Source organism: Oryctolagus cuniculus, chromosome 5, assembly GCF_051225735.1.
Source record: "Oryctolagus cuniculus isolate XC-2025 breed Fujian yellow rabbit chromosome 5, ASM5122573v1, whole genome shotgun sequence".
NCBI lineage: Eukaryota > Metazoa > Chordata > Mammalia > Lagomorpha > Leporidae > Oryctolagus > Oryctolagus cuniculus.
The window spans coordinates 94,525,241-94,551,026 of record NC_142871.1 but is presented as its reverse complement, the minus strand read 5'-3'; the positions used below and the strand labels follow the sequence as shown (position 1 = coordinate 94,551,026).

General features: G+C 37.4%; 1 protein-coding gene across 1 annotated transcript in view; it reads left to right on the top strand.

The window, feature by feature from the left end:
* Nucleotides 1-16,804, top strand: part of MEI4 (meiotic double-stranded break formation protein 4) — a 254,801-nt gene extending 237,997 nt beyond the window's left edge. Inside the window, exon 5 of the mRNA XM_051854544.3 lies at nt 16,137-16,804. Coding sequence (XP_051710504.1) covers nt 16,137-16,406 — 270 coding nt within the window. The 3' untranslated portion in view covers nt 16,407-16,804. The remainder of the gene's footprint in view (nt 1-16,136) is intronic.
* The last annotated feature ends 8,982 nt before the right edge of the window (nt 16,805-25,786 follow it).

Genomic DNA, 25,786 nt, shown 5'->3' with positions numbered 1-25,786 from the left:
TGGCCATTTGGATATCCTCTTTTGAAAAATGTCTATTGAGGTCCTTGGCCCATCTCTTAAGTGCGTTGTTTGTTTTGTTTTTGTGGAGTTTCTTGATCTCTTTGTAGATTCTGGTTATCAACCCTTTATCTGTTGCATAGTTTGCAAATATATTTTCCCATTCTGTTGGTTGCTTCTTCACTCTCCTGACTGTTTCTTTTGCAGTACAGAAACTTCTAAATTTGATGCAATCCCAATATTTAATTTTGGCTTTGATTGCCTGTGTCTTCAGGGTCTTTTCCAAGAACTCTTTGCCTGTGCCTGTATCTTGCAGTGTATCTCCAATGTTTTCTAATATTTGATGGTGTTGGGTCGTAGATTTAGATCTTTAATCCATGTTGAGCAGATTTTTGTGTAAGGTGAAAGGCAGGGTCTTGTTTCATTGTGTCTGCACATGGAAATCCAGTTTTCCCAGCACCATTTGTTGAAGAGACTGTCCTTGCTGCAGGAACTGGTTTTAGATACTTGATCAAATATAAGTTGGCTGTAGATGTTTGGATTGATTTCTAGTGTTTCTATTCTGTTACATTGGTCTACACATCTATTTCTGTACCAGTACCATGCTGTTTTGAGTATAACTGCCCTGTAGTATGTCCTGAAGTCTGGTATTGTGATGCCTCAAGTTTTGTTTTTGTTGAACAAGATTGCTTTAGCTATTGGAGGTCTCCTGTGTCTCCATATGAATTTCAGCATCATTTTTCCAGATCTCCTAAGAATATCTGGTATTTTGATTGGTATCGCATTGAATCTATAAATTGCTTTTGGGAGAATGGACATTTTGATGATATTGAATCTTCCAATCAATGAGCATGGAAGATTTTTTCTGTTGTTTGGTATCCTCTTCTATTTCTTTCTTTAAGATTTTTTAATTCTCATCATTTTTTCTAGGACCTTGAGATTCATTGATAGCTCATTTGTTTGGTGCCTTTCCAATTTCTTGATATAGGCACCTATTGCTATAAACTTTCCTCTTAACACTGCTTTTGCTGTATCCCATAAGTTTTGATATGTTGTGTTGTTATCCTCATTTACTTCAAGAAAGTTTTTGATTTCTCTTTTGATTTCTTCTATGACCCAGTGTCCATTCAGTAGCATGTTGTTCAGTGTCCACGTGCTTGCATATGCTCTAGTGATTCCAGAGTTGCCAATTTCCAGCTTCATTTCACTGTGTTCTGAGAAGATACATGGTATGTTTTCAATACTGTTGAGTTTGCTGAGACTTGATTTATGGCCTAGTATGTGGTCAATGCTAGAGTAGGTTCCATGTACTGCTGAGAAGAATGTAAATTTTTTAAGTGTAGGATAAAAGTTCTTTAGATATCTGTTAGATGCATTTGGGCTGTAGTGTCGATTAAATCTGCTGTTTCCTTGTTGATCTTCAGTCTGGTTGATCTGTCTATTGCTGAAAGTGGATTATTGAAGTCCCCCAATACTATTGGATTGCAGTCTGAGTCTCTCTTTAAGTTCATTAACATATCTTTTAAATAACCTGGTGCCCTGTAATTAGGTGCATTTACGTTTATAATAGTTACATCTTCCTGTTGAATTGAACCCTTAATCATTATATAGTGCCCCTCTTTGTCTCTCTTAACAGTTTTTGTGTTGAAGTTTATTTTGTCTGATATTACGATGGCTATGCCAGCTCTTTTTTGGTTTCTGTTGGCATGGAATATCTTTTTCCTACCTTTCACTTTCAGTCTGCATGCATCTTTGTTGGAAAGATGTGTTTCTTGTAAGCAACAAATAGATGGATTTTGTTCCTTAACCCAATCAGCCAATCTGTGTCTTTTAACTGGACAGTTCAGGCCATTAACGTTCAATGTGACTATTGATAAGTAGTGACTCTGCCCTGCCATTTTCCCAAAGATATTTCTAATATATGCTTTGAACTTCCTGTGATCTTTTACTGAGAGATTTTCTTCCTTTATCTTCTTTCGTATTGATTGCCGTGTTTCTGTGTTTCTGTGTAATACATTTTTAAGCCTCTTTTTCAGGGCTGGACAAGTGGTGGTGACAAATCTTTCAATTTCTGTTTGGTATAAAAGGTCTTTGTTTCACCTTCTTTCACAAATGAGTACTTTGTAGGATATAATATTCTGGGATGGTGTTTTTTTTTTTTTTCTCTTAGTACTTGGGTCAATCCCTCCTGGCCTATAGGCTTTCTGATGAGAAGTCTGCTGTGAATCTGATTGGAGATCCTCTGAGAGTAATCTGACGTTTCTGTCTTGCAGATTTTAGGATCTTTTCTTTATGTTTCACTGTGGTGAGTTTCATTACAATGTGTCGTGACAAGGATCTCTTTTGGTCATGTTTATTGGGGGTTCTATGTGCTTCCTGTACTTGGATGTCTCTGCCCTTCTCCAAACCTGGGGAGTTTTCTGCTAGTATTTCACTAAAAAGGTCTTCTAATCCTTTCTCCCTCTCCATGCCTTCAGGAACTCCTAGAACCCGAATATTTGTTTTTTTTTTTAATAGTATTCTGTAGATTCCCAACAATATTTTTTAGATTTTTAATTTCCTCTTCTTTTCTTTGGTTTGAATGTATACTTTCCTGTACTCTGTCCTCTCAGTCTGATATTCTCTATTCTAACTCACTGATTCTGTTCCTAAGGCTCTCAAATGTGTTTGTCATTTGTTCTATTGAATTCTTCATTTCAGTTTGCTTTCTCTTCAATATCTCAATTTCATGTTCTACTAAATTCCTCATTTCATTTTGACTCCTCCTTAAGACTTCATTTTCAGGAGAAGATTTTCTGTCCTGTCCTGTATGGATTTCCGTACTTAATGAATTTATTTTTGATAACTTCTAAATGTTCTTATCATAAATTTTTTGAAATCATATCTTGCATTTCTTCTGTTTCATCATCTTCATAATCTTGTATTCGAGTGTCATGTTCATTTGGGAGCATCATGGTGTCTTCCTAGTTCTTAGTTTCTCGGTTTCTGTGTTTGTTGTTTGGCATGTGGAGATATTCTTTGGTTTCTTCTTCTTTTTTTTTTCCTTGCTGTGGTGACTTTTCTTGTTATACTATGACTCTGGATTAAGTGGACTTTCTGCTTTTGGGGAATCTCTAGGAGGCTGTGTTGTGTGTGGCCAGAGAGCTCTATTCAGTTCTTTAGGGTTAAGGGTGTGCCAAAGCTGGTTTGGCATGGTAAATCTTCTCTCTCTCTCTCTTTTTTTTTATTCAGAAGAGAAGTAATTCTGCTAAGATGAGCTCTTCTCCTTGATAGCAATCAGTGCCTAAGCACTAGCCCTAGTTGGTATAACATTCACCTGCTCTTTCCCAAGGACCACTCAAATGATCTGTGCAGTCCTCAGTGTAAGCTCAGATTCCCCTGTAATTTCTCTCACCAGGTAGCCAAGCCTGCCCGAGTTAGTGGTGCCTCCCACTGAGACTACTCACGTCTCAGCCACACTGTGAGTTCTTCAACATACCCTCAGTTGTTTTTTTTTTTTTTTTTTCACAGTCCCAGTTCATAAGCTCCACACATTCACTAGGTCTTAGTCTCCTGTTATTCATCCCCACCAGAGTCAGGTTTTTCTATTTGGCTGAGGGTGGGCGCAGCCTTGAGCTGGCACAGATATTACATATGTCCAAAATGGTGCCTGCTCTGTTGTCTCACACTCCTTTGTAAGGTGTGTGGACAGAGAATCGTGTCCGTACCGTCCCTTTTGTTTTTTTCTCTCCTCTAGTTAGGCTGGTGTACTTTCCTCCACGGGGATTCAAGACTCGTTCCCTCTAGGCTCTTCCTGCCGCTTGCCACCAGTGTCTCAGGCTACTGCAGTATCACCTCACCTCTGTTTCCAGCACTGGTGCAGAGGAAAAGATGCTCGGCAGCTGGGCTCCCGAGCCATGGGCACCCATGTCCTACACGTAGATCCACCATGTCCCTCTAATTCCAGAAGAGTTCCCTCTGTAATTTTTTTGTCTAACTCTTCCCTGAGACTCCAGTATCTCCACTTTTATTGAACTATATTTTCCTGGACTATCAGTGAGCTCCCTCCCTATTCCGCCATTTGGAGCCTTAATCACATAATTAAAGAGAATTAATACATATACAAAAGGAGAGCTGATTCTATATTATCCCTACTTCCACCATTCCTTTATATTTTTTGAATTGAAAAAAATTGTATATATTTTGGTGTACTATATAAGGTTTTGATATAAGTGTTCATTGTGGAAGCCAATTAACATGTGTGTCACATTTCATACTTGTCATTTTCTTATTTTGAGAACATATGATCTACTATGTTAACAATTTTAAACTATACAACATAATGTTATTAACTGTAGATACCATAGTGTACAATAGATGTCTGTACTTACTCCTCTTGTCCAACTGAAATTTTGTGTCCACTCCCAGCGTCTCTCCAATTCTCCCAGCCCATAGCCTCTAGTAACCAGTGTTTTCACTGTTTCAGTGAGATCATATGGTATTTGTCTTTCTGTGCCTGAATTATTTCACTTAATTTAATATCCTCTAGGTTCATTCATGTTTCTGCAAATGATAGATTTTCCTTATTTTTAAAGGCTGGAAAGTATTCCATTGTTTATAGGTACCACACTATTTAAATATTTTCATCCATTGATAGACATACAGGTTACTTCTCTCAGCTATAGCAAATAACGCTGAAATAAACATAGGTATCTCTGTGACATACAGATTTAATTTTCTCTGGACATATATTCAATAGTATGGGGCTGCTGATTCATGTGCTAGTTTACATTTAATATTTTGAAGAACCTTCAGATGTTTTTTCATAGTGGCAAAACTAATGTATATTCCCAACAAGTGTGTACAAGGATGCCCCTTTATCCACACACTCAGCCAACACTGTTCTCCTGTTGTTTTTCCACAGTAACCAGCTTGTCAGATGCCAGGTGATGTCTCATCGCAATTTTTGATGGCATTGCTGTGATGCTTGTTGATGGTGAACATTTTTCTTAAACTTATTGTCCATTTTTATGTCTTTTATTCACAAATGAATACTTAGGTCCTTTGTGCATTTTCAATTTGAAGTATTTCTTCTTATTGATGCATGTTTGTTTCTTTATATTTTGAATGTTAGTACCTTATCAGGCCTGTGGCTTGAAAATATTTTCTCATTCCAGAGAATATCTCTTCACTAGTGAATTTTAACATGTTTTTGCAGAAGAATTTTAGTTATATATAAAGCCATTTGACTAGTTTTTTTTTTTTTTTTCTGGTCTGTGCTTTAAAAAAAAATCATTGTACAAACTACTGTCAAAGAGCTTTTGCCGTATATTTTCTTCTAGTAGTTTTGTGCTTTCCGGACTTATATTTAAGTCTTTAATCTGCTTTGTATTGATTTTAATAAATGGTGTGTGATGTTGGGCTTAATTTCATTCTACATGTGGATACGTAGTTTTCCAAACACCATTTATTGAAAGCATTATATATTATTTACATTGCGTGTTGTTTGCATATTTGTGGCACTCAGTTAAACCTAGATGCTTGTGTCTATTTCTTTGTCATCTATCCCTTTCCACTGGTTGATGTGTGTTTTGAAGTTAATACATTGCTGTTTTGTCTATTATACCTTCATAGAAGAAATCAGGTAGTAGGATGCCTCCATTTTTCTTTTGTTCAACATTACTTTGGCCATTCAAGGTCTTTTGCAGTTTCATACAATTTTTATAAAGGATTTTTCTACTCACAAGTCTAATTGAAGAGGACAAGTGACTAATAATTGAAACAGTAGACAATAGCATGAACATATCAGTTAGTTCAAATTACAATATTCTGACTGAAAAATGAAGTGGAACAAATTTCAACTCCACATATGCTGTAGGGGGAGAGTAGAGCTTTCAATGGAAATTTTTCAATAAGTGGGATCAAATCCTAAATCATTTCTCAGAACAATTATAACAGGAGGTAATTTTGCCAGTATGATCCTGAAGACAAAACACAAAGACATGGCTGCCAAGAGGTAGAAGTGGTCCTGTCAGAGCAAAAGTGAACCATTAAAGACCTCATGTCAAGGCAACAAATCCTTGGAAAGATCAAGGCATTTTGCTTGTTGACTCTATGGAGGGACAAAGAATGACACACATGCTTATTATGAGAATACTTTGAGAAAGTTAGCCAAAGCTTTACCAAAAAAGTGCCCAGGGAAAGATTCACCAGTGACTACTTCTCCACCATGATTGTGTTCCTACTTATTGCCCTTGTCAAACATGGGGAATTCTTGTAAGAATTCCAATGGGAAATTATTTTAGGCATCCACCTAACAGTTCTGATTTTGTTCCTTCTAACTTCTTTTATTTTTCATTAATTTTAAAATTTCTTTAAAGGGTATACATTTTTCTTCAGTTAATAATGTAAAAAAATACATTGAGTTGATTAAATTATCAGAATCCTCAGTTCTTCGGGATAGCCTAAAAATTTTGCTATTTCTTACACAAGTGTCTTGAACCTGGTGAAATATGTGTTGAGATATAAAGTTTATATTTTAAATTTTATCTTTTAATTCCATTTTCTGCGGACTATTTAATGTCCTTTTATATTAGTGTATCTCTTTAGTTCTACTAATATTTTCTGTATATATTTAGGCCCTCCAAAGTTGCATGCATATATTTTTATAATTGTTACATACCTTTGTTAATTGACACCCTTTCCCATTATTTAATTGTCTTTTCTGTCTTATTTTATAGTCATTGACTTGAAGTCTATTTTGTTTGAATTAAGTATAGCTACTCTTTCTGTCCTTTGGTTATAGTTTTCATGGAGTATCTTTCTCCGTTACTGTAGTTACAGTATATAAATGTGCTTAAAGTTGATGTCTGTTGGAGACTATCTATATATATAGTACATATATATATATATATATATATAATCCATTCAGTAACACTGTATCTTGTGGATGGATAATTTAATCAATTTACATTTAAGGTATTATTAACAAGTAAGGATTTAACACTGTGATATTGATAGGTAAGGACTTAACACAGTCTCTGTTGTTTATAGTTACTTTGTTCTGTTCTTTCTCTATTGCTGTCTCCTTTTGTGATTAGATGTTTTCCCCAGTGATGTGCTTTGATTTCTTATTTTTTATCTATTGTATATCTCTACAGATTTTGCTTTATGGCTACCAAAAATTAAGTTTACATAAAGCCTCTTATAATTATGCTCCTATTTTCAGATAACTGTAAACTTGGTCATATAAAAAATTGCACATTTTACAACATCCCCACATTTTATGTTTGATGTCACAGTTTACATCTTTTTTCATGATATATCCCTTAACAAGTTATTGTAACTGTTATTATTTGACTATTTACCTTTTAATATTCATATTAAAGATAGAAGTGCTTTATGGGCCATATTTACAGTATTTGAATATTCCTATTTTTTTTAAGATTTTTTTTTTTTTTTGAAAAGCAGAGCTACAGAGAGGCAGAGGCAGAGAAAGACAGAGAGGTCTGCCATCCACTGGTTCACTCCCCAGTTGGCCACAACACCTGGAGATGAGCTGATATAAAGCCAGGAGCTTCTTCCTGGGTCTCCCATGTGGGTGCAGGGTCCCATGGACTTGGGCCATCTGCTGTTTTCCCAGGCCATAGCAGAGAGCTGGATCAGAAGTGGAGCAGCTGGGAAGCGAACCAGTGTCCATATGGGATACCGGAACTGCAGGTGATGCTTTTAACTATTGTGCCACAGCTCTGGCCCCTAATATTTGGAATTTTAGCGAGAACGTTTTACCAATGAGTTTACACTGTAGTGTTTGTTATGTTACTAAATAACGTTCTTTTTTCTTTTCATAAATTTAAGAGTTGTTTTTTTTTTTTGTTTTTTTGTTTTTGTTGATTTATTTATTTATTTAAAAGTCAACGTTACACAGAGAGAGGAGAGCCAGAGAGAAAGAGAGAGAAAGAGAGAGAGAGAGAAAGAGAGAGAGAGAGAGAGAGAGAGAGAGAGAAAGAGATTGAGGTCTTCCATCCGATGGTTCACTCCCCAATTGGCCGCAACGTCTGGAGCTGTGCTGATCCAAAAGCAAGAGCCAGGAGTTTCTTCCAGGTCTCCCATGCAGATGCAGGGACCCAAGTACTTCGGCCATCTTCTACTGCTATCCCAGGCCACAGCAGAAACCTGGATTGGAAGTGGAGCAGCCAGGTATCAAACCAGCACCCATATGGAATGCCGGTACTTCAGGCCAAGGCATTAACCCGCTGCGGCACAGTGCCAGCACGCTAAATAACATTATTTCCTTTCAACTCAAAAAATTCCCTTTAATAGTTACTGTAAGAAAATTCTGGTGATGATGAACTCTGTCAGATTCTGTTTATCTAAGAAAATCCTTGTCTCTTTTCATTTTTAAAAGATAGCTTTTTCAGGTAAAACATTCTTAATTAGAAGGTTTTTTTTCGCATTCATTATTTTGAATATATCACCCTTCTGTTTCCTGGCCTATAAGAATTCTAATGAGAAATCACTTTTATTGGACTCCTGGGTATGTGATAATCTGTTGTCTGCTGCTTTCAGTCTATTCTTTTTTTCATTTGATTTTTGGCCATTCACTTATAATATGTCTTGGTACCACCTTATCTGGATTGAAAATGACTGGAGACCTTTGAGTTACCTTTACTTGGCTTTGAGAAAATTTCAACTATTTGTTTAAATAAAATTCCTTGACCCTCTGTTGCTCATTCTCTCTTTGTTCTTTAAATACAGTTAGAATACTTGCTCCTTTGATGCTATCCCATATTATATGCTTTTTCATTCATTTTTCCTTTTAAAAATGTATCTGTATGTTTTCATTTAACCTGTATTCTCATTTGAAGAATTCTGTTGACACTATCAGCTGCATTTTTCATTTCATTCATTAAATTTTCATTTCCAGAACTTTTCTTTGCCTTTTAAAATAAATTTCAGCATATTTGCTAAATTTGTCATATTGTATATATATTATTTAGCTGATTTTGTTGAATTGTTTTTCTGTATTTTTTAGGTCCACTGAACTCTTAAAAGAATTGCTTTTTAAATAATTGTCAAGAAGTTCATATACCTTCCTTCCTATGGAGTCAGCTATTGAGATATTATAATGATTTTTGGAATTTCATATCTCTTGGTTTTTCATGTTTTCTCTTATTTACATGGATTTTTGTCCATTTGATTGAGCTTCTTCCAGACTTCATAGGCTACTTTTGGTATGCAGAGACTTACCTCTTTGAAGTGGCAGATATGTACAAGGATGCTTGCTGAGTAGCTTGCAGAATTTCTGTCATCAGTGAGGTATAGCTCTCTAGTACCTGTTTGAGTCTGTCAGCTGATATTAATGTTGATGAAAAATGTAAAGAACCTCGGCAGCCAAAACCACATTATGCTGTCGTGTTTAGAATTGTTATGTTTATAAATGCTAGAGTTCTAATTTCTTCTTATCCCACCAAGGAAGTTATGGCAGAGGCAATACCTTTGACATTACGTTTGGTCTTTGGGGCCTTTGTGGTGGCTGTGGTACCATTATCTGATAAGAGAAGTGGAGGCCTGAAACACAGGAACGTATGGGGGCGCTATGGTTGTGGTATACAGAGTAGTAATGGTAGTAAAGGCACTGGTGCCTGGGGCTCAGGTATACCTAGTACTGTGTTACTAATAGTTTGCGGAGCACTGGTTCTTGTGAAACAGTGGGGAAGTTGAGACAGATATGCTTAGAGTTACAGTAGTTCCAGGATCAAGATAGACCCTTACTCTCTGTGACAGGTCAGTTGATTTCCAGAGTCCAGGCATGATTAGAAAGACCATGTCTCCAGGGAGAACTGTCTTTGAATAGAGATAGCTCCAGTGTTTATTTGTGGATTGGTATTGTGCAGCCGTAGAGTCCACATCCAGAGTTTGAATACTCATTAGTGACAACAATTTGAGAGGTTGGAGTAAACACGGAGTTGGGAGAGGTTGTGACTCAGTTCCTGAAGCAGCATATTAGTGGCTGCTTCTCAGGTGAGGAGTAGAGGGACATTAGGACATGTCTCAGAGAGGTAGTTCTTACTACAAGCCTTGAAGGAAAGTATTTATGTATTTCAGTTATCTGTTTATATACTTGGCTCTGTTTACTGTGCCAACTTGTTGAAGTTCCTCTGCTTGTATAAGAACATTCCTCCATTTTTGTCTTACTACAATAAATAGATTTTGATAAATGTTTTCAACACATTTCTTTCTTTTATACTTTATAATAAACTTGAGCGAATTCTACAAGAAAAAAGGGCCTGGTTAGGATATGGTTGGGGAGAGTGGGGCAACAATGTTCTTCCACAAGAAGCACCAGAGACAGGCTTTAGTGAACATGTCCCTCTTTATTCACAACAATATATGCTTTTAAAGGGCAGGCAGAAGGGGCATAACGAACTCCAGGGAACACTAACTCTATAGGACAGAACCAACACTGGCGCCAATATGCCTCTCCAATCAGCTTGAAGGTCACATAGCTAGGATAGCTTTCCAGGAGTGTCTGGGGCACACCTGGGAACAGTTTACCTGATTGGAAGAAGGTGGGTGTCGCTCCCCCTCTTCGTGGAGGAGCAACACAGGACCCTGTGCTGTTCTCTCGTCTGCTCGGCCCTCCCCGGGTTTGCTGCTGGTTCTTCCCGGGTTGGCTACTATCCCTTCCACCTCCGTGGAAGGGCAGTTCCCCCTGGCCACATTCCCCACTTCCGCAGGGGAGCGGCACACCGCCGGCCGGCTTTCTCGGGGGCTGCACGGGTGTTCCTTCAGCTAGATGTTCCCCATAGATGTTCCTGGTGCATGCCGTCTCTCTCCTCCTTTATAGTCCTCTGCCAATCCTAACTCGGCTGCCCACACGCCGAGTACGCTGCTCTCCAATCAGGAGCAAGTCCTACAATTTATTAGTTGAACTGGAGGCAGCTGTGCGGAAGCTGTTTACTTCTCTCCCAGCGCCATATTGTGGGAGAGCAGATGCATAGAATAAGTCTTAGTCCGGATTGCTCCCCACAGATCCCCCTTTCTTTTTATTTTTGGCGTTGATACGCGCCTGTCTTCGGTGTCCCACGGCACACACTCTGCTCTACTTGCTAGAGTTGCCACAGGCTCTTACAAGTCCTATCAATCAGGAAAACCGAATCCGGGTCCTCTCTTCGCCATGTTGTGAGGAGGTTTTTAGGCGCTGATGCGTGCCTGTGTTCGGTGCCCTGCAGCGCATGCTCTGCTCTGCCTGCAGGGGACTTACAAGACCTATCAGGCAAACCGAATCCAAGCCTTCTCATTGCCTTATTGTGGGGGAGACTTATTAGTGTTGGTTCGTGCCTATCTTCGGTGACCTGCAGCTCATACTCTGGTCGAGCTGCTTGCTGGCGCTTACCGCCTTAAATCAGGCAGACCGAATCCAAGCTTAATATTGTTGTATTGTGGGGAAGCCTTACTGATGTTAATTCGTGCCTGTCTTCGGTGACCTGCGGCGCATAAGCTGCTAGCTGCCCGCAGGTGCTCATCGCCTCACTTGATTAGGCAGACCGAATCCAAGCTCTCACATTGCAGTGTTGTAGGGAGGCCTTTTTATTTCTCTATTTCTCTATCTCCGGGCATTCCTATTTCTCCCATTTTACTTCTATCTTCCAGCATTCCTATTTTTCTCACTTTACTTCTAAAACTTCTGTTTCTCTTATCCCTGCGGCTTTCCGGCACCTCGCCCCGCCGGCGGGTTCCCGGCTCTGCGCCGCTTCAGCCCGCGCGCTGCCTCTCTCATCTGCGCAGCTTCCTGGCTTTGCGCGGCTCAGCTTCGCGCGCTCCGCGGTCTCCACGCTTAACCCTTTCGCGTCTGAACCACGGCCTACGCCAGCCCCGTTCCCTATCTATTCACGCCCCGTGCTCTCTCTGCACGCGGCGGCTTCCGCGAGTCACACAGCGTAGCTTGCGTCTCCACCACTAGCATTCAATCCAAGTTCCCCGGGCTAGCCTGGCGAATTCAACCCAGCGTACGTCTCCGCCCCACGATTTGGCTTCCCGTCCTTTGCTCCCCGGGCTAATCAGACGGATCCCAACCTGGCTTACGTCTCAGCTTCTGGTTTCAACTTTTCGCCCCCTATTCCCAGGCTAACTTGAGAATCCCAAAGTGGCTTTCGTGTCCGCCTTGGACTGCACTCGCGGCTTCATTTTCCCTAACATTCTTCTCTACCCGGTATGTTTCCCCAAGCTTTCCTCCAACAATATTCCTCCCTCATTTCTCCTGGCCTCTCCCCACAGTCCGCGTCCGAATCTGTTTGTTCTAGCTTTCACTTTCGCTTTCGACCTTAGAGATTTCTCCCAGCTTCCCCCCGTAGTCCGTATCCGAGTCTATGCCTAGGCTTTCAATAGCTTCTTCCGGCACCCTTTTCGTCCGGCTTTTCCCTAGGCTGTTTGCTAGTCTCTCTCTCCGGTAATTTCCCTAGGCTGTTTGCTAGTTTCTCTCTCCGATATTTTCCCAGTTCTTCCCGTTTCTTCCCTCCTAAGTTTGCTATCTGTCCTAGGTTTCCTATCCAAGCTAGGTTTCCTATCCGAGTCACGGCACCATTATGTCGCTCCCCCTCTTCGTGGAGGAGCAACACAGGACCCTGTGCTGTTCTCTCGTCTGCTCGGCCCTCCCCGGGTTTGCTGCTGGTTCTTCCCGGGTTGGCTACTATCCCTTCCACCTCCGTGGAAGGGCAGTTCCCCCTGGCCACATTCCCCACTTCCGCAGGGGAGCGGCACACCGCCGGCCGGCTTTCTCGGGGGCTGCACGGGTGTTCCTTCAGCTAGATGTTCCCCATAGATGTTCCTGGTGCATGCCGTCTCTCTCCTCCTTTATAGTCCTCTGCCAATCCTAACTCGGCTGCCCACACGCCGAGTACGCTGCTCTCCAATCAGGAGCAAGTCCTACAATTTATTAGTTGAACTGGAGGCAGCTGTGCGGAAGCTGTTTACTTCTCTCCCAGCGCCATATTGTGGGAGAGCAGATGCATAGAATAAGTCTTAGTCCGGATTGCTCCCCACAGGTGGGGATGGGGAGAAATGTGCCTGGAGCTTCCACTGCCTGCCAGCAGCCAGGCTGCCGGTTCCCTCCTGGGAAGACTGGCATGCCATGCCCTCTCAACCTCCTGCATGTGCAGGGCAGGCAGCCTCATGGGATCACCCACAATATGGAAACTTGATGTTCTAGACACTGCTTCCCGAGGCTCAGTTTTTATGATGATAAAATGGCAATAAGTAGTCTACTAACTTCGTAAGGCTTCTAAAAAATTTCTGATTCAGTAAATGATAAAGCCTACTTCTATTTTTTTAACATTTATTTAATGAATATAAATTTCCAAAGTACGATTTATGGATTACAATGGCTTCCCCCCCATACCATCCCTCCCACCCACAACCCTCCCCTTTCCCACTCCCTCTCCCCTTCCATTCACATCAAGATTCATTTTTGATTATTTTAATATACAGAAGATCAGCTTAGTATACATTAAGTAAGGATTTCAACAGTTTGCTCCCACACAGAAACATAAAGTGAAAAATAATAGATGATTTTTTTTAAATGATGATGAAATCAGATCAGACCTATTGTCATGTTTAATCCCAGTGAGAGTCAAGTTGGGAGTTGATAATTTCTTTTTTTTTTTTTTTTTTTTACAGAGGATCAGTTTAGTATGCATTAAGTAAAGCTTTCAACAGTTTGCACCCCCATAGAAACACAAAGTGAAATATATTGTTTGAGTACTCGTTATAGCATTAAATCTCAATGCACAGCACATTAAGGACAGAGATCCTACATGAGGAGTAAGTGCACAGTGACTCCTGTTGTTGACTTTACCAATTGACACTCCTGTCTATGGCATCAGTAATCTCCCTATGCTCCAGTCATGAGTTTCCAAGGCTATGGAAGCCCTCTGAGTTCTCCGACTCTTATCTTGTTTAGACAAGGTCATAGTCAAAGTGGAGGTTCTCTCCTCCTTCTATTTTTATACAAATTCTAATATTCTTTCATGTTATGTTTGTCATCTACTTTTTAAAACTTTCTATTTCAGGATAGTTTTACGTTTATTAAACAAATTTTATAGTAAACCAAGTTTCCATATGCCACGCGTCAAGCTCCCCACATTTTAATATATTTGTCACAATTAATGAGCCATGCCCAGCTTCTCCTAGTTTTTATCTCAATTCCCTCCATTCCTTCCATCCTCACAGCCTCTACTCTAGTAGTCAGTTTAGTGTGTTCAGACTGAGTTTGGTTTTATTTGTTTTTTTGACCTCCCACATATAAAATATTTGTCTTTCAGTGATTGAATTCATTAACTTAACATGATGTCCTGCAGTTCCATCCATTTTGCTGCACATATCAGATTTGTTTCTTTTTCATGGCTGCATAATGTGCCTCATATCTAACCATTTCTTATTATGTCCATGTATCTGATTCAATAAAGTCTAATAGTATTCTTCCGTAACTTATAGACTTAAGAATGAGAACACATCTTGTTGCTTACAGATCACAACCCTACTTGGTCTCAGACTGAATTTTAAAATCCTAAAGATCCTTGTATTATTAGCAAGAGTTTCATACGTTGGAAATCTTTGGCAAAATGTTAAATTCAGCACCAGCACTCAACATTTTTTTTAACTTTTATTTAATGAATATAAATTTCCAAAGTACAGCTTATGGATTACAATGGCTTCCCCCCCATAACGTCTCTCCAACCCGCAACCCTCCCCTTATCCACTCCCTCTCCCCTTCCATTCACATCAAGATTCATTTTTGATTCTCTTTATATACAGAAGATCAGTTTAGCATACATTAAGTAAGGATTTCAACAGTTTGCTCCACACAGAAACATAAAGTGAAAAATAATAGATGATTTTTTAAATGATGATGAAATCAGATCAGACCTATTGTCATGTTTAATCCCAGTGAGAGTCAAGTTGGGAATTGATAATTTCTTCTTCTTCTTTTTTTTTTTTTTTTTTTTTTTACAGAAGATCAGTTTAGTATACATTAAGTAAAGCTTTCAACAGTTTGCACCCCCATAGAAACACAAAGTGGAATATATTGTTTGAGTACTCGTTATAGCATTAAGTCTCAATGTACAGCACGCTAAGGACAGAGATCCTACATGAGGAGCGAGTGCGCAGTGACTCTTGTTGTTGACATTACAAATTGACACTCTTGTTTATGGCCTCAGTAATCTCCCTATGCTCCAGTCATGAGTTTCCAAGGCTATGGAAGCCCCTTGAGTTCTCTGACTCTTATCTTGTTTAGACAAGGTCATAGTCAAAGTGGAGGTTCTCTCTTCTCTTCAGAGAAAGGTACCTCCTTCTTTGAAGACCTGTTCTTTCCACTGGGATCTCACTCACAGAGATCTTTCATTTAGGTTTTTTTTTTTTTTTTTTTTTGCCAGAGTGTCTTGGCTTTCCATGCCTGGAATACTCTCATGGGCTTTTCAGCCAGATCGGAATGCCTTTAGGGCTGATTCTGAGGCCAGAACAGCACTCAACATTGACATATGTATGACTCTGCCAAGTAATCGCAGATTTCTCTGAGTAATGAATTACCAGTTGATCTGAAGTACTTTGGATATCGAATTTTTTTTTTCAGATTTTGGGACATTTGTGTATACATAATGGGATATTTCAAGGATGACCCAAATCCACACACTAAATTAATTTATGCTTTTAATGTGAATAATCAGACGACATTTTATATAGTATTTTTAGTGTGCCTACATTTTGACTATGAAATCACATGAGGTCAAGTGTGGAATATCCCACTTGGGACACACCTGTCAATGCTTATAGATTTTAGATTTTGGATCATTATGGATTTCTATTTTTATTTTATGTTAGGGAATGCTCAGCTTATATTTAAAGATTATAGAGAAATGATTTGGAGCTTTATGAATCATTGAGAAAATAAAGTCATCTACAAATATTGTTCTTGAAAACGGTATTTTGTTCTTTGTTCTTCCCAACTCTACTAATCAAAGGGACAAAAAGACAGATACTACACAAAAATAAAAGATTTTAAAAGCTTTATTTCTGTTTGAAAATGTAGTGTCTTTGTTAAGCATTTTTCTGAGATACTCTATACCCAACTTTTTAAAAAGAAGTTTGTTGTTTATTTATAGGCACAAGCAAGTTATGATGTGACACGCTATGAAAATATTTTCTCCTTATTCTGGGTTTTGGAGCAGCTTCTTCAAAAGAAAATTGAAGAAGAGAACACCTCAAGTACAGGGCATAATGAACAAGAAATCAAGAAATTTCTACAGAAGCATGATGAAATTATTTTCCAACTCTCTGATACATTTCCTTTATTTACCTTTTATTTATGGAGAGTGGGCATTCTTTTAAACTCAGCAGAGGTTGAAGTTGTTGAAAATAATGCACTTCCTTAGAAATTCACCAAATAATAGAAGCATACTAAAATTGAATGTATGGAGAACTTTCACATAGAAGATTTCAAGAATATTTTAAATAAGATTTTAAAATTTATCTCTAAACATGATCATTAATTCAAGTTAATTGTTTGTCTTAAATGTATATATAATATTATGAGTCATATTTCTATATTAATGTCAGCTTGAGAATGCCCTCCTTATTGCCATGTAACTGTATTTATAATGTCATTCAATACAGTCTACATCTGTTTTTCTCTAAAATGGACCATTAATGTGTCTGTCTCAAAAAACATGTTTAAAATATAAAAGACTTCCATGTAAGGCATGTACCATAGTAATGAATGAGATATTAAATTCTGTTGTTTTATCAACACAAAGTGTTCAAAAGATATGGCTGTAAATGCAATTTTTAAGACTTTTTTCTTACATATTGCACATATATCATTGTTTGTCATCTTAGAGATAATTCATATAGAAGGAGAAATATTTTTAAAATTTGTAAACCTCATGTCTTTCAATGTCATAAAATCAATATGGTTATAATGTCCTTTTGAAAGTACTGATTAGTTGTATGAAATATTCTACTTGGTTTTCAACAAGTATTGTTTTGATTCTGTTGATCACATGTTATATTCTTAAAAGTATTAAAACATACTTTTCATGTATAGTTATTCCATTAGGAAAATTTATGACTTCTTACATATACCAAGAAATATAGTTATTAAATGTATTGGTTGACTTTTCCAGTTATACAACTTCATTGACTTTATTTAAATTATCAAAAACACCCCCAAAATCCTAGCAAATATTGCGGGATTTCCTATGGAATTCCACCTAAAATATATACAAAATTAAATAATTGGCCACAACTCTTTTTGGAGTTATTTATAGCTTTCTTGAAAGCATAATGTCTATTTTTAATACTAAAACTTAGTTTATGTCAATCAAGTTTTATTTGTAACAAATAAAAACAAAGTATCAGTGGCATACAGCAGTAAATATTTTTTCTCACGCATCTTCAGGTCACTTGAGGACCAGCTGATCTGGAATAGACTGCTGGAAAGAGCTCTGTTTCAGTTTCAGATTTCGACAGACAAGCAAGGTCCCCTTGCCACAAGTTAAGCTTCGGTCTTTTCCCCATATGTGAGAGCTACACAGGAGAAGCTTTTTTGATAGTAATGACAGTTAAGCAAGATGAAAAGGAAATGGCCACATGGATTGATGAAAATACATCAAATGGTTCAGTCCAAAGAAAAGGAACAAGAAAGTATATTATACTATGAGTGGGAGAACTTGCAAAAAAATTACTTAGAAAGGGGAATGGATGCAGAAGTGGGTAGAAAATTTGAGCCAATAAATTCTTCTACTACAAGTACTCATTGAACATAAGAAAGATATTACAGATCTTGCTATATGAGATATTTTTCTAATGTTTGCTTTCTGTGAACACCTCTGAAGGTTCCTTTAAGTGACTTCAATTGATGACATTACACAAATCCACTTCCCATGACATCGCCATCTTCTCTTCCATATGGATTTAAAAGGTTGGTAAATGTATACGCATCAGACACAACCCTTTTTCCATTGTAGCCTACCAGTTCAATGTTCAGCAAATAGCTTTTTAACTAGAACAATTTTTTTAATTCCAGTAGTTTTCAAAGTTTATAGCTCTAAAAATTGGCCTAGGAAATTAACTTATTATAGCAGAAGATATAAGATGTTGGGATTGTTGTTAACATTCAAATTTGGTTCTTTATTTATTTGTAAATACTTCATTCAGGTACATAATTCATAACTATTCTTGGTCCTGTGTGTCAGTCTATATTAGTTGTAAATTTAGTACTCTTTTGAGAACTAAATCTTCTAGTGAAAAAGAAGATAAAATGAGAATATTTGTGCTTATGTTATTTCAACAAAGCAGTTAAGCATTTATGAATGATTTAAACCAGAATAGCAATATTTAAGAATATTATATCAACACAAAAACATTGTTTCTCAACAGAAAAAACAATCATCGAATCAAAATGTCCATTTCACTCCAATGTATTTTTTACTTAGTGTAGGGTTAACTCTATCATCATTAGTAAACTGAAAATAGATCTTTATAAAAATTAAGAATTGGAATGGGAGAGGGAGGAGGAAGAAAAGTTGGAACATGGGCAGGAAGGATGTTAGAGTAGGAAGTATCACTACATTCCTAAATCTATACATATATGAAATACATGAAACTTGTGTAACAAATAAAATTTAAAAAAGAATGTTCTATCAATTTCAGTTTGGCTAATGTCTTCTCTAGAATTAAGGTTTTGAGTATAAGAATAATTCAGGCAGTAGAAATTAGATAGCACTGAAATTAAATATAGGACAGGGTAGGACATAAGATAGAATTATCCCAAAATGGAGGATATAATAAAAATGATCATAGTTGCTATCACTTAGGTGGTGTTTATTGTATATGATATAAATATATGTGTGGTAATAAATAATGTAATTATATATACATAAATATATGAGGTATGTACTTACCATAAATCATATATAAACAAATATTATAATTTTTTATAAAATAGCCAGATGCAAATCTAACCATTTTACATATATTAATTCACTCATTTCTCCTATTAACTCTGTCATAGATATCTATCAATCATATAGATATCTTATCTATCTATGAGATAGAGTTATTATCTCCATTTTAGACATGAAGAATTCCAAGCAAAAGAATGAAACAACTTACCTAAGTTCACACAAGCGGGAGGTAACAGTCAGGTTTCAACCTCAGGAATTCTGTCTTCCTAGACCACATCACTATTGTGCCACACTGCTTATTAAGTGTAAACTGTCCTGGGACTACATGATAAATATAGTTTGTTATAGTCATCAAGCCTTGATATACCTTGAGCTACAGATCTAATGTAATAGCAGTTGAAATTACTAGCTGTTAGCTTTTGAGCCATTACAGAATAGTTCTGTTTAGTACTGTATTCAAGGAACAGCGACTTTGAGTTTTGTTGGTTATAGCATCGTTCTGCTCAAGATTCTAGCCAAGTTATAGTCTTCAAATAAAAACTACAAAGTGTGTAAATAAATATAATTATTTTGCAAACTGTTTTTGTTTTCAATGATATCGGTGATAGATAGCTAAGGGCAGTGAATTCTTAGATAGGGAGGAAAAACAATCACTTACAAATTTTCATGCCCATTTGTAGACTTTCTAAAAGTCACATCATAGGAAAAATATTGATAACTATAGTTTATAATATTCTGATTTTTCTTATTCAGCAAATATTAAGCACCAATTTTGTGTAAAACAATTATTTGCACAAATAAGGAACACATACTTATATAATTTGTCAGGTTTACAAAATAATTTTTTCTTTTAAACAGTCAATATAGTGACTCATTTACATCAATATTTGCTGTAGTGGTTAATTATGGTGATAAAGTTTATCTAATCTTAAAAAGATATAGGAGTGTTATTGACAGTTAATTCATTGTTTTAAATCTTTTATAGAATTGCAGTATCCTAAATTTATCTGATCAATGAATGGACTACTCTACAAGCTTCTAAATATTACAGAGCATGATTGACTCATAAGAAATAACTTTGGCTGCTTTTTTCATTTTTCTTTTAATACTAAAATCCTCTTTTTACATTTAATATTAAAAGAGTTTTTACTACTTATTACTAATAGGAAGCAACTCTTGTGAAAAATTATTCTAACATTTAGGAAAAATAATTCCATTTTAAAATTCATAAGTGTATCTTCTGAATTTGCAATATTTACTTCTATTATTTTAATCTAAATTTTGCTGTAGCTCTTTAAATTATTGGAGAACTTCTGTCATATTTCAGTCTGCAGGTGTAAGTGCTGTATAGCTAGTCCACATTTGCAGATGATTACATTGCTTTAGTTGTATGTGACCTGTATATAAAACAGTCCCCACATATGGTCCCCAGTCAACCTTTCTCAATTATCTCTTGGGAACTTGAAAGAAATACAAATTTTAAACCTCCACCTAGACCTGCTGCAGCATCAAAGCACTGTGAAGTTATAGCTCTGCAATCAGTGTTTTACAAGGTGTCCAAGTGTTTCTGATATCAAACAATGCTGAAGTCATTATTTTTTACTGAACAGGAAGGTGTAATAAATATCCAACTCTTTAGGAAATAGGAAATCTTTAAAAATAACTTTTCTTATTAATGCCTTAACATTCCACAAGAAGGTTTTCTTGGGAAATAAATTATTCATGATCCACATCAATTAAATAACAAATTAATAAATAGATTAGTCCACCTTAGTAGCACTTTGGAAATGTGTATGTTTCTATTTATGTTTTAGTTACTTTACCAAAATATATAATTATTGTCCCTTGGAGGTAATTACCAAATATAATAATCTGTTTTTTTTTTTTTTTATTACAGGCTGAGTGGACAGTGGGGGAGAGAGAGACAGAGAGAAAGGTCTTCCTTTGCCATTGGTTCACCCTCTAATGGCCTCCACGGCCGGTGCACTGAGGCCGGCACATTGCGCTGATCTGAAGGCAGAAGCCAGGTACCTCTCCTGGTCTCCCATGGGGTGCAGGGCCCAAGCACTTGAGCCATCTTCCACTGCACTCCCGGGCCGCAGCAGAGAGCTGGCCTGGAAGAGGGGCAACCGGGACAGAATCCGGCTCCCTGACCAGGACTAGAACCCAGTGTGGCGGCGCCGCAGGTGGAGGATTAGCCTACTGAGCCACAGAGCCGGCCTATAATCTGTTTTTAAGAGATTAAGAGATATAAATTAATTACAGCTCTTTGATTTTTCTCTGATTTATAGTGATAAAACTGTAGGTAGTTGAAAACATAATGTCACTTTACACTTACGTGTAGATATTAGGTATACCAGATAACATCAGAATATTTCTTTCATTCCAAGTCATCTGTTTATATATATATATATATATATATAGTATAAATGTAATATATGTATGTTACATATGTATATGTATATTATATACAATACATGGAAAATATAACTTAGTTATAATTATATAATGGATTATTAACCCTAGAGATGAAATTTTAGCTGCCTAAAATCCTGGAGCATGGTGAGATATAAATAGTTAACTCAGCTTTTGTGCTTAATTTAATCTAATCATTTTGGTCTTTACCATGTTACTGTGAGCCCCAGAGTTATCTAAGGACAGCACCCCTGACATATGATGAGAGAACAGAGAGCTTGCTGCTCTTAGCTTTAATAGCTTACCTACTGAGAAATTTTCAGGAATGATTAACAATTTCAGAAACACAAGACAAGACATTCAGCAATTAGGCGAAAATACATGTTTATTCTTTTTCTTTTTTTTTTTTTTGAATAAAGGAGATCCATAACTCTTGATACTAATTTTGAAGTTCAAAAAAATTCTCCTTTCATATATTTCACCTTGTTATTTTTAAGAAGTGCTACAAAGGAAACACCATTGGTTCCTCATTTGCCCCAACTTGCACTGAGATTTTCAACAGGCCTTGATATTGTCATGAAATATGAGTTTTGCCTCCAGGATAATGACAGAGCAAGACCACAAGCTTAAGAGGGGTAACCAAGGACCTTTAAAATATGTGGCTTGTCCACCTCTAGTGTGGTCAATGACCAAGAATTGGATTTTGTCACAACAGAGTAGGCATTTTGTCTTTCAACCTGATGAAATCTAGAAAAGACAAAAAACTGGGTTGAGATAATGGAGCCAATCCAAATATAAAATGGAAAAAAAGCGGAGCTACAAGAAACCTTATAGAAAGATTTGGATACCTTCTACCCAAAATAAACATGTCAATGCTATTCTCAAGTGAAAATTTTAAAAATTAATGATTTCAGGGCCTCTGTTGTGGCACAGCGGCTTAGAGCCCCAGCCTGCAGTACCAGCATCCCATATAGGCACTGGTTCAAGTCCTGGTGGCTCCACTTCTGATCCAGCTGTCTGCTGTGGCCTGGGAAAGCAGTAAAAGATGGCCCATGTCCTTGGGCTCCCACACCCTTGTGGGAGACCCGGAAGAAGCTCCTGGCTCCTGGCTTTGGATCCGCACAGCTCCAACCATGGTGGACATCTGGGGAGTGAACCAACACATGAAGACCTCTCTCTCTCTCTCTCTCTCTCTCTCTCTCTCCCTCCCTCCCTCCCTTTCTCCCTCCCCCTGTCTGCCTCCCTATAACTCTGGCTTTCAAATAAAAAAAATAAATATCTCTTTAAATTTATGACTTCCAAGGCTGGTATGATCTTGGTTCATGTAGTGATTTTCTTTTAAATAAAATCTGTTTCCATATCTATACCATAATCCATGTACCTTTGCAAAATCACGTTATGAAGGCACGTAGTAAAACCTAGCATTTTTGAGTTCTTTGTGTGTGCTAGGAACTCCTGTTAAGTTCTTTATATTTGTTTGTTCACTTACCCCTGGCAACCTTATGTGAAGAGTATATCATTTTCAAAATTAGATGAGGAAAGAAAGCACAGAGTATTTAAGTGATTTGCCCAAAGTCACATGGGTAGGAAAAAAATATCAGAATCATAATTTAAGCAGACAGCAAGCTACTGAGCCAACAGGATGTTTGCAATCATCTAGCAACAGCTGCCTTGTTGCTGATCTGCACAAGTAAAAATTCAGTGTCGAGAAAATAAAGTTATCCTGAAGATGAAACTCCAGTTTTCACCCCTTTAAAGTGTTCTTTTTATACATATGCAGGCTGTTTTTATGATAATTATAGTGGTGGGAAATTTACACTCTATTAAGTAAAACGGGATGATTGAAATATTCCTTTATATTTGGAAGAATAAAAATGTGAAGTTAATATGCTAGAGTTTTCCAATTAGTAGCACTTACTTAAAATAAATAAATATAAATTCTACTCTAGTATCTGACTGCTTTGTAAGCCAGTATGAATAACACTTTCTGAGGATAAAGAGAGTTAAATCGCTCAAAATGCAAAGATCAAGATCAGACATCCATACTTGGATTAGAGTTAATTTCTAAGTCTTAGACAAGGAAATAAATAATATATTTAAAAATCTAGTTTCTTTAAATTGTCTCCAAGATCATACTTTTTGTTCAAATACATAAATATCCCTATTTCATGATTAGAATTGATTAGTATGATCTTATTGACAGTATTTAATATTTCTAAATCATAGAATATAAAGAAAATGTCATTATACTCTTATATAACAGAGGAAAATATAAAAATTAATTTCAAAACACATCAGTCAAATGTTCACAAAATATTTAGGCAGCTTTTAATTTATATTCCTTAGATATGAGGAAAGAGAGATGAGGACTTTTGCTTACATTGCACCTTGTGAATTGACACAACAGTTACAGTTTCATTTAAAAATGAGCCCTTCTATTTTTGCTATATTAAAGCAACAGTGAAGCACAGAAGAGAACATGTTGTAGGAAGTACAAATACAAAGATGGTAGGAAGGGTTTCCAGGAAGGAGTGAACAAACAGAAGACGGAGGGCCATCCATCGTTGGCTAAGTCACCTTGTGTTTTAGAACAAGTGATTTAATACTGTACTTTCTCATTATGATTGAATGCATCTGTTTTAGTTTAAAGTGTAAGGAACAAAGAGTATCTGTATTTCCACTTGGAAAATGTGTTTCTTTTCAATGCATGCATAAATGATTCAGTTAAAACTACTCAATGTAACTGCTTATGATTATTATTAAATGTTATTATACTCACTGGGAGTTTTATGACCTTCCTCACAATATTATTGGAGATCTTTCAATGACATACTTTTTATATATCTAACATGGTCGCCAGAATACTGTACTTTGAGTGAAAAGATGAGAGTATCACTCTATCCCTGTCACATAAATAAAAACTGTGTGTCTTTAATGTTAAAAGTTTAAGAAGGATGTTCTCACCACAGAGCTTTTTCTTTGAATGAATGAAATGAAATATCTGAAAAGCAGTTTGTGATCCAAGGTCACACCCTTAGTTAACTGGCTTATGTAGAACCACTATTTTAAAAAAAAATTAATGTTTTCATACCTGAAATTGACCACTATGCTTTTAGTAGTTAAGAAGTTCTTTCTAACCTTAGGCACTGATGTTTTACACTGACAAATAAATTCAGTATTCCTGGCAGATAGCAATTGATCCACAATCATTGACTATATTACTGTACTTTTTATTAGCAAGGAACAAGCATTTGGCCTAGCAGTTAAGATGCTATCTAATATGCTTGAGTCTCACATAAGAGTACCTGAATACCTGAATTTGATCCACAGCTCTGGTTCCTGACTCCAGCTTCCTGCTAATGCACAGCCTGGTAGACAGCAGGTGATGGCTCAAGTAAATGGGTCCATACTACACACATGGGATACTAGAGTTGAATTTCTGTCTCCTGATTTTGGCCCTGTCCCAGCCCTGGTCAGTGCAGGCATTTGGGGAGGTATCCAGCTGGTGAAGTTGTCCTTCTCTCCCCTTCTTTCTCTTCCCCTCCCTCTCCCTCTCCATCTCTACCTCCTTATACTCTCAAATAAATGTATTTGTTAGCATACCATTGATTGCCTCATTCTCACTCATATTTGGGAGTTAGAAAGCTTGGCACACTTCAGTAGTGATCAGTTTCCCAATCCTGAATGATCTGCAGACAAGTAGGAGATAGATTTTCATATGGGGCAAATTTTTATTTACTATTAAATAATAAAAAGTGTGCTTTCATTTAATATTTCAAATAAGGCCCATTTAGTAGAAAGAGGAAGGACCTGGTAGCCAGTACAGACTCCTACTCATTGCTCCATTATGTTACCCATTTGCAGCTATAAACATACTTCAAAAAGTTCACGGAATAATCATGGATGTGTAGCTATCTCTTGATATGTTAATCTCACTGTGTGGGGGTGTGTGTGTGTGAGTGGGCGTGTGTGGGTGGGTGTGTGTATGTATCTCCAGAAGTGTGAAGGCTAGATTCTATAGAAAATCTATTTTTAGGTTATTTTGAGGAATCTCCATACTCTTCTCCTGTGTTTTGTTGCATTATTTACTGTACTAAGATACGGGTACCTAGGTACCCATCAACAAGTAAATAGATGAAGAAAATGTGAGCTACATGGGGCTGGCGCTGTGGCTCACTTGGTTAATCCTTCGTCTGTGGCCCTGGCATCCCATATGGGTGCCGGGTTCTAGTCCCAGTTGCTTCTCTTCCAGTCCAGCCCTCTGCTGTGGCCCAGGAAGGCAGTGGAGGATGGCCCAAGTGCTTGGGCCCCTGCACCGCATGGGAGACCAGGAAGAAGCTCTTGGCTCCTGGCTTCAGATCGGCTCAGTGCCGGCCATAGCGGCCATTTGGAGGGTGAACCAACGGAAGGAAGACCTTTCTCTCTGTCTCTCT